Here is a 12643-nt window from a genome sequence, read left to right on the forward strand (position 1 = left end):
ATTTTGAATGTCACATATCACACTGTCAGACCCATATATTGACATCCTTTAAACATTGAATGGTTTTTTCATAACCGTAACAAAATTAAGCAGGTTAAGGGTTGAAAAAATGAATATTTAACAATAATACATGTTGCAATATTATAGGTCATACGGTTACCTAGGCTCATATTATTAATTTTTTCTATTTTAAAGGGATTCCACTGAGTTTTTTTGACATGATGGGACTGAAATAGTTTTTTCCAGATAAATGAACCATTTGATGTATGTTTAGTTCTTTAACCTTTGTGCAAAATTTCAGATCATTCGCGCACTTCGTTTTTCCAGAATAATTATTCAAATTGTAAAAAATGTACCAAAATGAAAAACGTTTAAACGCTTTTCACTCAAATTAGGCAAAGAAAGGCATAAAAATACGATTTTCAATTTATTTCAAAGTATATTTCTTAACTATCTTTGCATATATTTCTGTTTAAAGTGCTCCAGCTCATTTATGTAAGAAATTCAAATGTTATGTTTTTAGACTTTTAAACCTCAGTGGTGTCCCTTTAAAGAAAAGCATTCGAATTCAGAGCTAAACTTTTTGTCATAAGTTTTAAACTTTTCTTACATTTAATCACATAATTTCACAAAACTTGGTCTTAGTTGTTATGGCTACAATTATTATTTTCCAAGAATTTTATTGGTTATTAGTACTGTATATGTTTTAACTAGTTTAACATTTTATTCAGGATTTATCAGGAAAGTATATGGAATACTCCTGTCACAGATTGCTGTTACCATAGCAATAATGAGCATCTTTATATATGTGTAAGTTTATCTTTACTAGTTGAAATGTTCTTAAATTAGTGGTCTCTCAACCCAGGTCTCAAGGGTACAAGCTGTATCTTTTTCATATGCTGGTACCAGTCCTGGTTAATACCAGGGAACTAGACTTGACCCTGATTAATGTGAGTTTAAAGAAGTTTTTGCACAATCAGGCTTGTATAATAAGTAGTAATTAATAAGTTACTAATGTATGATTTAACTGACATAAACTTCTTTACACAAGATTGATCATGGGGAAAGCTTTTAGCCTGTATGAATGATTTTGTGTGACGTTTGGTCGCATGGCCGAGTTGTTATCACATCGGACCAGTAATCTAATGATGGCTGTCTGCATGGCTTCAAACCCTGTCAAGGGCAAGCCATTGTTTCCTTGAGCAAAAAAATTTCACATTCATTTGCTCAGGAAAACAGATTCGAGTGTGTGTTCTATAATCTTTAGGCTTCCTACACATAATCAAACTAAAAAAAAATCTGTATAAACTAATGCTTTTATACAAGCTATTTGGGCTAACCAGTATGAGTGTCATATCAGAAAATGTTGTTTGAACCCCAGCAACCAATGAGAATGGCTAAATTTGAAATTTTCTGACAATTTGGATCACATTAACTGCCCTAAATAACATTTATTTTACAATTTACTTATTATGTTGCATCATTAATTTATTGATTTATAAACACTACACGGACCTACCAAAAGTAGTTCAAGAACTAAGTTTGTTAGAAGTTTATAAGATAATAATGAATATTTTAAACAGCCAAAGTTGCTTCTACGTTTATGCATTTGAGCTTTTTAAATCATCAGACCTTACTTATTAATGGAATATATCTTATTTTTAGACCTTATTTATTTTTAGAAGTTTATCTATTTTTTAAAAGACCTTATTTATTTGTAGCAGTTATTCTATTTATAAAATTTCTTTATTTTTAGACCTGCAGCAAAGGAATACTCTTATGCTAATCCATGGCTGATGATTGTTGCTATGTAAGTATTATCTGTCATGGTTAAATATTAATGTCACAGTAGCTCAGTCAATTTTTTTTAACAGTACTTAGAGATCATGTTTCCAAACACACAAGTATTTCTTAAATTCTTCATGTGGACTGAAATATTGTTTTATTTCATTCACCTTATAAACAAACTGCTTAGTTTAGTAATTTTTATGATGTTAAGTGTCTTGCATAGCCTGTTTGTAATTTATAATTGAGTAAGTGAAAAACTGCTAAATCATAACAAATTTGGGTTGTAAATCTCTCTCTATTTCAAAATTGTCACTGTTCATTTATAAATTGCAGAATATGGCAGAAATACATGTACAATATATGTACATGTTAGGTAATTTTGGCAATAATATACATGTTTTCACCTTAACTCATGTAAAATCATATAAGGAGTTAACATGTAACTGCACTAAGGTGATGATGTATATACAGTAACTTTACATGTTTACGATAAAATTAATACCTTTATTTTTACAATTTTTTCTTAAAATTCTATGTGAAAATTATGTAATTATTGCTGTGTTTTTCAGGGTTTTGACCTTTGGCTTGTTGATTGCCCTGGCATGCTGTCCAGATGTCAGACGATCTTTCCCAACCAATTTCATACTTCTTGGTCTATTTGTAAGTATTACACATCACCTTAGAATCACATGCTGAGCAAAATATTCATACATTAAGGTTATAAAAAGGGTATCATTATATAGAATTCGTTTTTGACTTGAGTAGATTTTGCTAGACTTGGATCACAAGAGGCTGTTTTGTATCAAGTGTGATCCATTCTATTAAAATCCACAGGAGACACACAGAAGTTGAATCAAAACACTCACAATTACCGTTTGACATGTATTATATAATTATCCCTTCCTGTTTAAAGTTTATATTCAACTAATGTAACATTGTGACATAGCATTAGCCATATTAACTTAGAACCATCATTCCAGATCATACTTGTATACAATACAGTGTTTTCATTTCATCAGGTCATATATGTATATATATTTGAAACAAGTAGTAAATACAATGTTTAGCTATATGAACAGGTAAATAATGAATATACTTACTTATCACATACATGCCTTTGTGACTGTAAAAATGGTATTGCACAGTTGTGCATGTATTTTGACATGACGTCATTTGCATTATACAAACATAGTGTAAAGATGTGCTGAATGTCAGCATTACAATATAAAAGTGTCAATAAAAAGCAATTCTTTTTACTGTGAACAGTTCCTATTTTGGATAATGTGATAAATAAGATATTATATTTGTGTACTTTGATAACTAAATTTATTGAACCCCTTGATTTATTAAATATGCTCGCCAGAGACTCGCATAATATAACTTTATTCAACTTGTTCAATAAATTAAATATTGAACCTACAATGGATTCTTATTATCAAAAGCAAAATGAAATCAGAATCTAAAATTTCTTAATCAACAAGTATTGCTGCAAATGATATTGCTGTTACATTGAAACATTTGAAGTGAATGTTACCATAAAAGCCATGCTACATGTAGCGTTGGCTCAGTATTTGTAATAAACACTGGTTTAATTGGCATAAGATGTAATTTATTGAATTTACTTCCAGACGTTTTTATTTCAATCAATTTCAATAAATATAATTTATACATGTATCTCCTTGTTAAGCAATAGTGCTTAAGATAGACTTTTTCTCTGCATATACAAAGTCTGTCCTTGGATTCAGGTCAGAATTCTTTTTTGTTTCAAATTTACGCTGTCTCACTACAACATAGTAATTATCTAGTTTATAAAATTCAAAAGGCAATATTTCTTTTATTTCAGACTTTACTGGAAGCCTTCATGTTGGGAGTTGTTTCAAGGTACATTTATACAGGAAAATACATATACTCTAGATTTTAATTTAATTTGAAAATGTATCATTAACACTAAATAATTGTCAGTATTAAAAGAGACTGTGAATTCTAGTGATGGATGGTATAATGATGCCATAAGTTGGAGCCAAGCAAGCTTTCCTATTTATACAGTTTGACCAAGTCCTTAACTGTTAACTGCTTGTTATTATACTTCCATTTGGGTATGGGAATATAAATTGGTGGTCCAAGACTATTTGTAACACTCTGCCATGCTGGCACTCTGTCTGTTTGTCTGTGCATAGACTGATAAAAAAAAATAAAACAGTAAAATGTGAGGGTATCAATGTCTATCAGTGACACATTTCTAGTTTTTATTATCCCCCGCCGATGGAATAGGGAGGGGGATATAGTTTTGGCATTGTCCGTCCGTCCGTCCGTCCGAATTTCGTTTCCGGAGTAGTTCTCTGCAACTACTGGCTAGAATTCAACGAAACTTTATGGGAATCATCAATATCAAGAGGAGATGCGCATATCGTCTGCTTGTTCCGGTCCGACCCTTTAACTCTGAGTTATGGCCCTTGATTAGTAATGTAGTATGCATATAGAGTAAAAATCGTTTCCGGAGTAGTTCTCTGCAACTACTGGCTGGAATTCAACGAAACTTTATGGGAATCATCAATACCAAGAGGAGATGCGCATATCGTCGGCTTGTTCCAGTCAGACACTTTAACTCAGAGTTATGGCCCTTGATTAGTTATGCAGTATGCATATGGTGTAAAAATCGTTTCCGCGCTACTTCTCTGCAACTACTGGCTGGAATTCAACGAAACTTTATGGGAATCATCAATATCAAGAGGAGATGCGCATATCGTCGGCTTGTTTCGGTCAGACACTTTAACTCAGAGTTATGGCCCTTGATTAGTTATGCAATATGCATATGGAATAAAAATCGTTTCCGGAGTAGTTTTCTGCAACTACTGGCTGGAATTCAACGAAACTTTATGGGAATCATCAATATCAAGAGGAGATGCGCATATCGTCGGCTTGTTCCGGTCAGACCCTTTAACTCAGAGTTATGGCCCTTGATGAGTTATGTAGTATGCATATAGAGTAAAAATCATTTCCGCACTACTTCTCTGCAACTACTGGCTGGAATTCAACGAAACTTTATGGGAACCTTCAATACCAAAAGGAGATGCGCATATCGTCGGCTTGTTCCGGTCAGACACTTTAACTCAGAGTTATGGCCCTTGATTAGTTATGCAGTATGCATATGGAGTAAAAATCGTTTCCGCGCTACTATACTGCAACTACTGGCTGGAATTCAACGAAACTTTATGGGAACCTTCAATACCAGGAGGAGATGTGCATATCGTCGGCTTGTTCTGGTCAGACACTTTAACTCAGAGTTATGGCCCTTGATTAGTTATGCAGTATCCATATAGAAAAATATTTGTTTCCTCGCTACTTCTCTGCTACTACTGGCTGGAATTCAATGAAACTTTATGGGATACTAAGAGGAGATGTGCATATAGTCGCCTTGTTCCAGTCAGATACTTATAACTCAGATTTATGGCCCTTGATTAGTTATGTAGTATGCATACATCTCATTGGCATTTCCAGATTTTACTATTTAACACAAAGTTATGGCTCTGTTATTGCCCTGAATATTTATCAAGTTCAAAGAATATTACTGTTTATGCCATGATTAATATATAAATAAAGCCTTATGTATTCAGTTGTTGTGTTAATAATAACCAGTACTCGGCGGGGGATATAAATTCAACGAATTTGCTTGTTTAACTATTTAGAGCAGGGCAAGTCTTTGACACAAACAGTAAAAGTGAAACTATTTAGAGCAGGGCAAGTCTTTGACACAAACAGTAAAAGTGAAACTATTTAGAGCATGGGCAAGTCTTTGACACAAACAGTAAAGGTTAAACTATTTAGAGCAGGGCAAGTCTTTGACACAAAAGATAAAAGTGAAACTATTTAGAGCAGGGCAAGTCTTTGACACAAACAGTAAAAGTTAAACTATTTAGAGCAGGGCAAGTCTTTGACACAAACAGTAAAGGTTAAACTATTTAGAGCAGGGCAAGTCTTTGACACAAACAGTAAAAGTGAAACTATTTAGAGCAGGGCAAGTCTTTGACACAAACAGTAAAAGTTAAACTATTTAGAGCAGGGCAAGTCTTTGACACAAACAGTAAAAGTTAAACTATTTAGAGCAGGGCAAGTCTTTGACACAAAAGATAAAAGTGAAACTATTTAGAGCAGGGCAAGTCTTTGACACAAACAGTTAAAGTGAAACTATTTAGAGCAGGGCAAGTCTTTGACACAAACAGTAAAGGTTAAACTGTTAAGAGCAGGACAAGCCTTTGACACGAACATAGAAGGTTAAACTATTTAGAGCAGGGCAAGTTTATTTCACAAATACAGCAGGGTAAGGTATTTAGAGCGTAATAATTTGAAAGACAAATACAGCAGGGTTTTTTTTAAAGAAAGGGCAAACATCTAAAAGAAATTTTCTTTGGGTAAGTGTAAATTAAAACGCTTTTTGACTTTAAAACAGTCTTTTTCGAAGCTAAATGGATTTCAGTATCAAAATATCAACAGTATATCATAGCTTGTTTAGATGGCATGGATGTGCAGGCTGGCTTGGATCTTTACTGGTACCAAAGACTAATCACTGCTATTCCAACATGTAAGTGATTCAAGATAGCTTAACCTATATAAAGCTGTGTAATAGGCAATCAAAATAGAATTCATATGACTGTTGCTGATACACGAAAAACATGATTATTAGTTGATAAATGTGATTGTTATTTTCAGCCACTATGACACTGAGGCTGTACTCATGGCAGTGGGAATAACTGCTGTAAGTTCATTTTTCTATCACATTTTTAGCTCACCTGTCACAATGTGACAGGGTGAGCTTTTGTGATCGCTTTTCGTCCGGCGTCCGTCGTCCGTCAGTCCGACCGTCCGTCCGTCGTCCGTAAAATTTTACTTTAAATGACATCTCCTCATAAACCGCTGAGCCAATTTCATCCAAACTTCACAGGAATGTTCTTTTGGTGGTCACCTTTAAAAATTGTTCAAAGAATTTAATTCCATGCAGAACTCTGGTTGCCATGGCAACCGAAAGAAAAAACTTTAAATATCTTCTTTTAAAAAACCATAAGAGCTAGAGCTTAGATATTTTGCATGAAACATCTTCTAGTGAGTGTCTACCAAGTTTGTTCAAATAAAAGCCCTGGGGTCAAAATTGGCCCCGCCCCGGGGGGTCATTGATTTTCCCTATATGCATATAGTAAAAACTTAAAAAATCTTCTTTTAAAGAACTCAAAGAGCTATGGCTAAGATATTGAGCATCAAACATGTTCTAATAGGTGTCTACCAAGTTTGTTCAAAGAAAAGCCCTGGGGTCAAAATTGGCCCCGCCCCAGGGGGTCATTGATTTTCCCTATATGCATATAGTAAAAACTTAAAAAATTTTCTTTTAAAGAACCAAAAGAGTTAGAGCTAAGATATTTAGCATGAAACATGTTCTAATAGGTGTCTACCAAGTTTGTTCAAATAAAAGCCCTGGGGTCAAAATTGACCCCGCCCCAGGGGTCATTGATTTTCCCTATATATGCATATAGTAAAAACTTAAAAAATCTTCCTTTAAAGAACTCAAAGAGCTATGGTTAAGATATTTAGCATCAAACATGTTCTAATAGGTGTCTACCAAGTTTGTTCAAATAAAAGCCCTGGGGTCAAAATTGGCCCCGCCCCGGGGGTCATTGATTTTCCTTATATGTGTATAGCAAAAACTTAAAAAATCTTTTTTGAAATAACCCAAAGAGCTAGAGTTAAGATATTAAGCATGAAACATCTTTTAGTGAGTGTCTACAAAGTTTGTTCAAATAAAAGACCTGGGGTCAAAATTGGCCCCGCCCCGGGGTCATTGATTTTCCTTATATGTGTAAAGCAAAAACTTAAAATCTTCTTTGAAAAAAACCAAATAGCTAGAGTTTAGATATTAAGCATGAAACATATTCTAGTAAGTGTCTACAAAGTTTGTTCAAATAAAAACCCTTGGGTAATAACTGGCCCGGCCCCAGGGGTGTCATTGTTTTTAACTATATGTGTATAGTAAAAACTTAAAAAAAATTTTTCTTTTAAATAGCCCAATGAGCTAGAGCTTAGATGTTTAGCATGAAACATCTTCTTATTGGTGTCTACCAAGTTTGTGCAAATAAAAGCCCTTTGGTTAAATTGGCCCTGCAACGTTTGGGGGGTTGGGGGGGCCTATATACAGGTGAGCGACCTCAGGGCCATCATGGCCCTCTTGTTTTGATTAGCAGGATTCTTTTTGTAGCTGTATTTATTTAGTTTATATATTACCATATTTAATAAGCCGACTTTAAAGCTACATTAAATAAATATGTAAAAATATTTTGCAGTAGGCCTAAAAATCAAACATTCTACAGTTTCATTAACCTGTTTAACAGTATTGTTGTAAATCTCATCAAATAAGTTCATAAATTTTAAACGGAAAACCAGGATTTTAAACGGAAAACCCCACGGTAACACTAAAGTTGGTATACGAATTTTAACATGCAAATGAAGACTGTAATCAGCTCGTGTATGCGCTACGTCACAGTTTTATAGTTGCTATCCGGGACACAGCAAATATGATATTTTCTTGTGCAAACACACTTTAACCAATTTAGCTTCACGGTGCACTAAACCTTGGGTTCAGTAAAAGTAATCATCTTGTGAAAAGATTAAATTTGTATGAAAACATCCATTACAATGCGGAAATATACCGTTAAATTAGGACTGCTACTTATAGTCATGTTTGTTGATTTAATATTGATGTACGGATGATCCGAAGGCAGAGTTTCTCATGCAAACAGAGCTTGTACTTCCCATTTCGCCACCATGAGGGTACCCATTTTTATGCTAATAAAACTCATTTTGGTTGTCTGGACACCAAAATAAGACCTGGAGTCGATATAAACCCCAATTTATTAATGAATTGTCGCTATTTAGTTTTTTATGAAATTTATTAAATGTAACTTTAATACATGTAATAAACTATGGATTTAACTCAATGCATGACTGGAGCAGTACCTCTAGATGCTTGCAGAAATCATGATCAATAGATAGACAAATATCTTTCTTTTCATTGACTTTTTACATTTTTCATTCATTATCATACATAAATCGGTGTGAAAAGACGAATAAGACCTTTTAAAGTTCATTCCCTTGGGTGAAAAGGCGATATTATAGCATTTAATCATTCAAGCGCCTTTTTCGGTACATACCGGAATACAGTATTAAGTGTGGTGCTCCAAACCTTTTTTTAGTCTCACGCATAAACTATCATTAACACTCATAAACTATCATTAAGCATTTAACCTTTTTCCCCATGAGCATATTGCGAAAAATGGCCGTTTTCATTGAAAAGCCTCCTGTAACAAGTTCAAACTGCTATGAAACTATGAAAAATGCTTCAATACTGATGAAACTTGGCACAAATGTTGACTGGACCATAGCCTCTGTAACAGCATGCTCAATCTTAAATTTCCTGTTACCATGGCAACGGGGGACGTCTCAAAATTGCCAAAAATCACTATTTTGCATTTTTTTTTTTCCATCAAAACTGATTTCAAAGTGCTGCAACTTCTCAATGGATTGAGATAGAGTAAAAGGCTTTTCAGCGTTGGTTACACGTTACCTTAAGATCGACCTGAGGCCATTTTTAGCCTGTCACATGTCCAAAATTTTCTTGGCAATGAGAGGGCCTCCGCCCCCCTTCAAACCCCACAAACAGAAGGGGGCACATCCCCCTTCTGGCAACCCCCTGATGTAACTTTTGGATGGGGGACGGCGCCGAAAAAGTGGTCACTTTTTTAGCTCACCTGTCACAAAGTGACAGGGTGAGCTTTTGTGATCGCTTTTCGTCCGGCGTCCGTCCGTCCGTCGTCCGTCCGTCCGTCCGTAAACTTTTACTTTAAATGACATCTCCTCATAAACCACTAAGCCAATTTCATCCAAACTTCACAGGAATGTTCCTTTGGTGGTCACCTTTAAAAATTGTTCAAAGAATTTAATTCCATGCAGAACTCTGGTTGCCATGGCAACCGAAAGAAAAAACTTTAAATATCTTCTTTTAAAAAACCAGAAGAGCTAGAGCTTAGATATTTGGCATGAAACATCTTCTAGTGAGTGTCTACCAAGTTTGTTCAAATGGTCAAAATTGGCCCTGCCCCGGGGGGGGTCATTGATTTTCCCTATATGCATATAGTAAAAACTTAAAAAATCTTCTTTTAAAGAACCCAAAGAGCCAGAGCTAAGATATTTAGCATGAAACATGTTCTAATGGGTGTCTACCAAGTTTGTTCAAATAAAAGCCCTGGGGTCAAAATTGGCCCCGCCCCAGGGGGTCATTGATTTTCCCTATATGCATATAGTAAAAACTTAAAAAATCTTCTTTTAAAGAACTCGAAGAGCTATGGCTAAGATATTGAGCATCAAGCATGTTCTAATAGGTGTCTACCAAGTTTGTTCAAATAAAAGCCCTGGGGTCAAAATTGGCCCCGCCCCAGGGGGTCATTGATTTTTCCCTATATGCATATAGTAAAAACTTAAAAAATCTTCTTTTAAAAAAACAAAAGAGTTAGAGCTAAGATATTTAGCATGAAACATGTTCTAATAAGTGTCTACCAAGTTTGTTCAAATAAAAGCCCTGGGGTCAAAATTGGCCCCGCCCGGGGGGTCATTGATTTTCCCTATATGCATATAGTAAAAACTTAAAAAATCTTCTTTTAAAGAACTCAAAGAGCTATGGCTAAGATATTTAGCATCAAACATGTTCTAATAGGTGTCTACAAAGTTTGTTCAAATAAAAGCCCTGGGGTCAAAATTGGCCGCCCCGGGGGACATTGATTTTCTTTATATGTGTATAGCAAAAACTTAAAATCTTCTTTGAAAAAACCCAAAAAGCTAGAGTTTAGATATTAAACATGAAACATCTTCTAGTAAGTGTCTACAAAGTTTGTTCAAATAAAAGCCCTGGGGTCAAAACTGGCCCGGCCCCGGGGGTGTCATTGTTATTAACTATATGTGTATAGTAAAAACTTTAAAAAAAATCTTCTTTTAAAAAGCCCAATGAGCTAGAGCTTAGATGTTTAGCATGAAACATCTTCTTATGGGTGTCTACCAAGTTTGTGCAAATAAAAGCCCTTGGGTTAAATTGGCCCTGCAACGTTGGGGGGGGGGTGGTGGGGGTGCCTATATACAGGTGAGCGACCTGAGGGCCATCATGGCCCTCTTGTTTAACAATATTTCTCAAACGAAAAACCAGTGTTTGGGGCCTAAATAGGGCATTTTTTCACTGTTTGAGGCCTCAAAAAGGGGGGGGGCAAAAAGCCGTCGAAACACGCTTATATCAGGGAAAAGGTTAAGTACTTTTTGTTGGAGGGGGGGGGGGAAGGTGGGAGAGTATTCAAAATATTAGAAACAATATGTTATGTCAACATTGTCTGTAATGGAGACAGTGACTTGTATTGCTCTCAGGTATTCTCTGAAAACACATCAATTGTCAATTTGCAATACCATCATACAAATTTGCAATACCAGCATACAAATGCAAGAATTAAACAGAAGTTTTCTATCGGTCTGTATTCAGAGGTGGTCATTAGGGAAGGTTATGATGAACGTTGTGAGGGATATTTATCTTGTTATTTTACCTTAATCCTATATTTTCAGGTTGTTTCACTGGCTTTGACAATCTTTGCTTTCCAAACCAGGGTAAAACACATTTATGTTAACATTCTTTTGCCTTGACTGTACTGTTTGATTAATAGATTTTATAACTTTAACACGGATCTTTATGGCAAAATGGTTATGGTTGTTGGCATTGATAAACATACTCCCCACTGCTGTCATTTTTACTTAAGAAATCTTTTATATGAGGAACCAGCTAGCTTGCTACTAGGAAGATTGTTGGTCATACTCAAGTGCCCACTTTTGTCAGAAAGAATGCGCCCGAGGTCTTACTATATCAGTATAGCTAGAAATTTGCCATGCTAGTGTTACCTTAAAAGTGTTATGTGACTTAAAACTGTTTAAACTCAACTAAAAAAGGAAAAACCCAAACAAATAAACACTTAATAATATTTATTGTACTTATATTTCAGTGGGATTTCACCATGATGGGAGGAATGTTGTTTGTGTTTCTCATTGTTCTCTTCTGTTTTGGAATTCTGTGCGCTATTATACAGAGCAAGGTAAAATACTTTAAATATTGCTATATGAAGTGATGGCGTAGTTGGTTAGGTATTTGCCAGAAAACCCAATTGGTGGGATTTCAAATAATGTTACAACCAAGTTTCTTAATTTAATAGGAGACTTATAATAGAAGGAAATATTATCTCGTTAGTCCAGGAACACAACTGAAAAGTTCTGAACAGTAGATTAAAAGTATGACAATTACGCTTTGTTATGTATTGCTGGCAACGTGGGTTTAAACCCCTACAGTGGCAATCTGTTGTTTTTAATGAGGAACTTGACACTCATTGCATAGAACTGGTTGATTCCTGGAACAGATTCAGGTATGTGTTCATAGTCTTACTGTTTGACTGATGGACATGAAAGTTAAACCTCAAACTATTCTCTTTGTTTAAAAATATCACTGTTTATTTTATTTTGCTTTTCAGTTTGCAAGCCTGGCCTATGCCTCCCTTGGAGCTCTCCTTTTCTCTGCTGTAAGTAGTTCTAAGTGCAACTTGTTATTAATGAGCATTGAATGTGGGACAGTTAAACTGAATAGTTTAGTTACCATGGTTACTGGTGCCAGCACTGTCCAGTTAACTCTATAGAGTGGTGGACTGTGATTCAGGCAATCTGGGTTCAATTCTCGTACAGTGCAGGTATTTTTTATTGTGATTGGTCATGAAATTCTTTCTATGTTCATTTACACTGT

The 12643-nt window shown here is 35.0% G+C and overlaps 1 protein-coding gene across 3 annotated transcripts in view; it reads left to right on the plus strand.

The window, feature by feature from the left end:
- Positions 1 to 12643, plus strand: part of LOC132731606 (protein lifeguard 1-like) — a 32791-nt gene that overhangs the window by 13647 nt on the left and 6501 nt on the right. For all 3 annotated transcript variants that reach the window (XM_060717813.1, XM_060717814.1, XM_060717815.1), the window contains 8 exons: positions 732 to 810; positions 1757 to 1810; positions 2358 to 2448; positions 3632 to 3669; positions 6496 to 6541; positions 11428 to 11469; positions 11859 to 11948; positions 12378 to 12425. In XM_060717813.1, coding sequence (XP_060573796.1) covers positions 732 to 810; positions 1757 to 1810; positions 2358 to 2448; positions 3632 to 3669; positions 6496 to 6541; positions 11428 to 11469; positions 11859 to 11948; positions 12378 to 12425 — 488 coding nt within the window. The remainder of the gene's footprint in view (positions 1 to 731; positions 811 to 1756; positions 1811 to 2357; positions 2449 to 3631; positions 3670 to 6495; positions 6542 to 11427; positions 11470 to 11858; positions 11949 to 12377; positions 12426 to 12643) is intronic.

The sequence above is a fragment of the Ruditapes philippinarum genome, unplaced genomic scaffold, assembly GCF_026571515.1.
Source record: "Ruditapes philippinarum isolate M1 unplaced genomic scaffold, ASM2657151v2 ctg518_1_1_1_1, whole genome shotgun sequence".
NCBI classification, from domain to species: domain Eukaryota; kingdom Metazoa; phylum Mollusca; class Bivalvia; order Venerida; family Veneridae; genus Ruditapes; species Ruditapes philippinarum.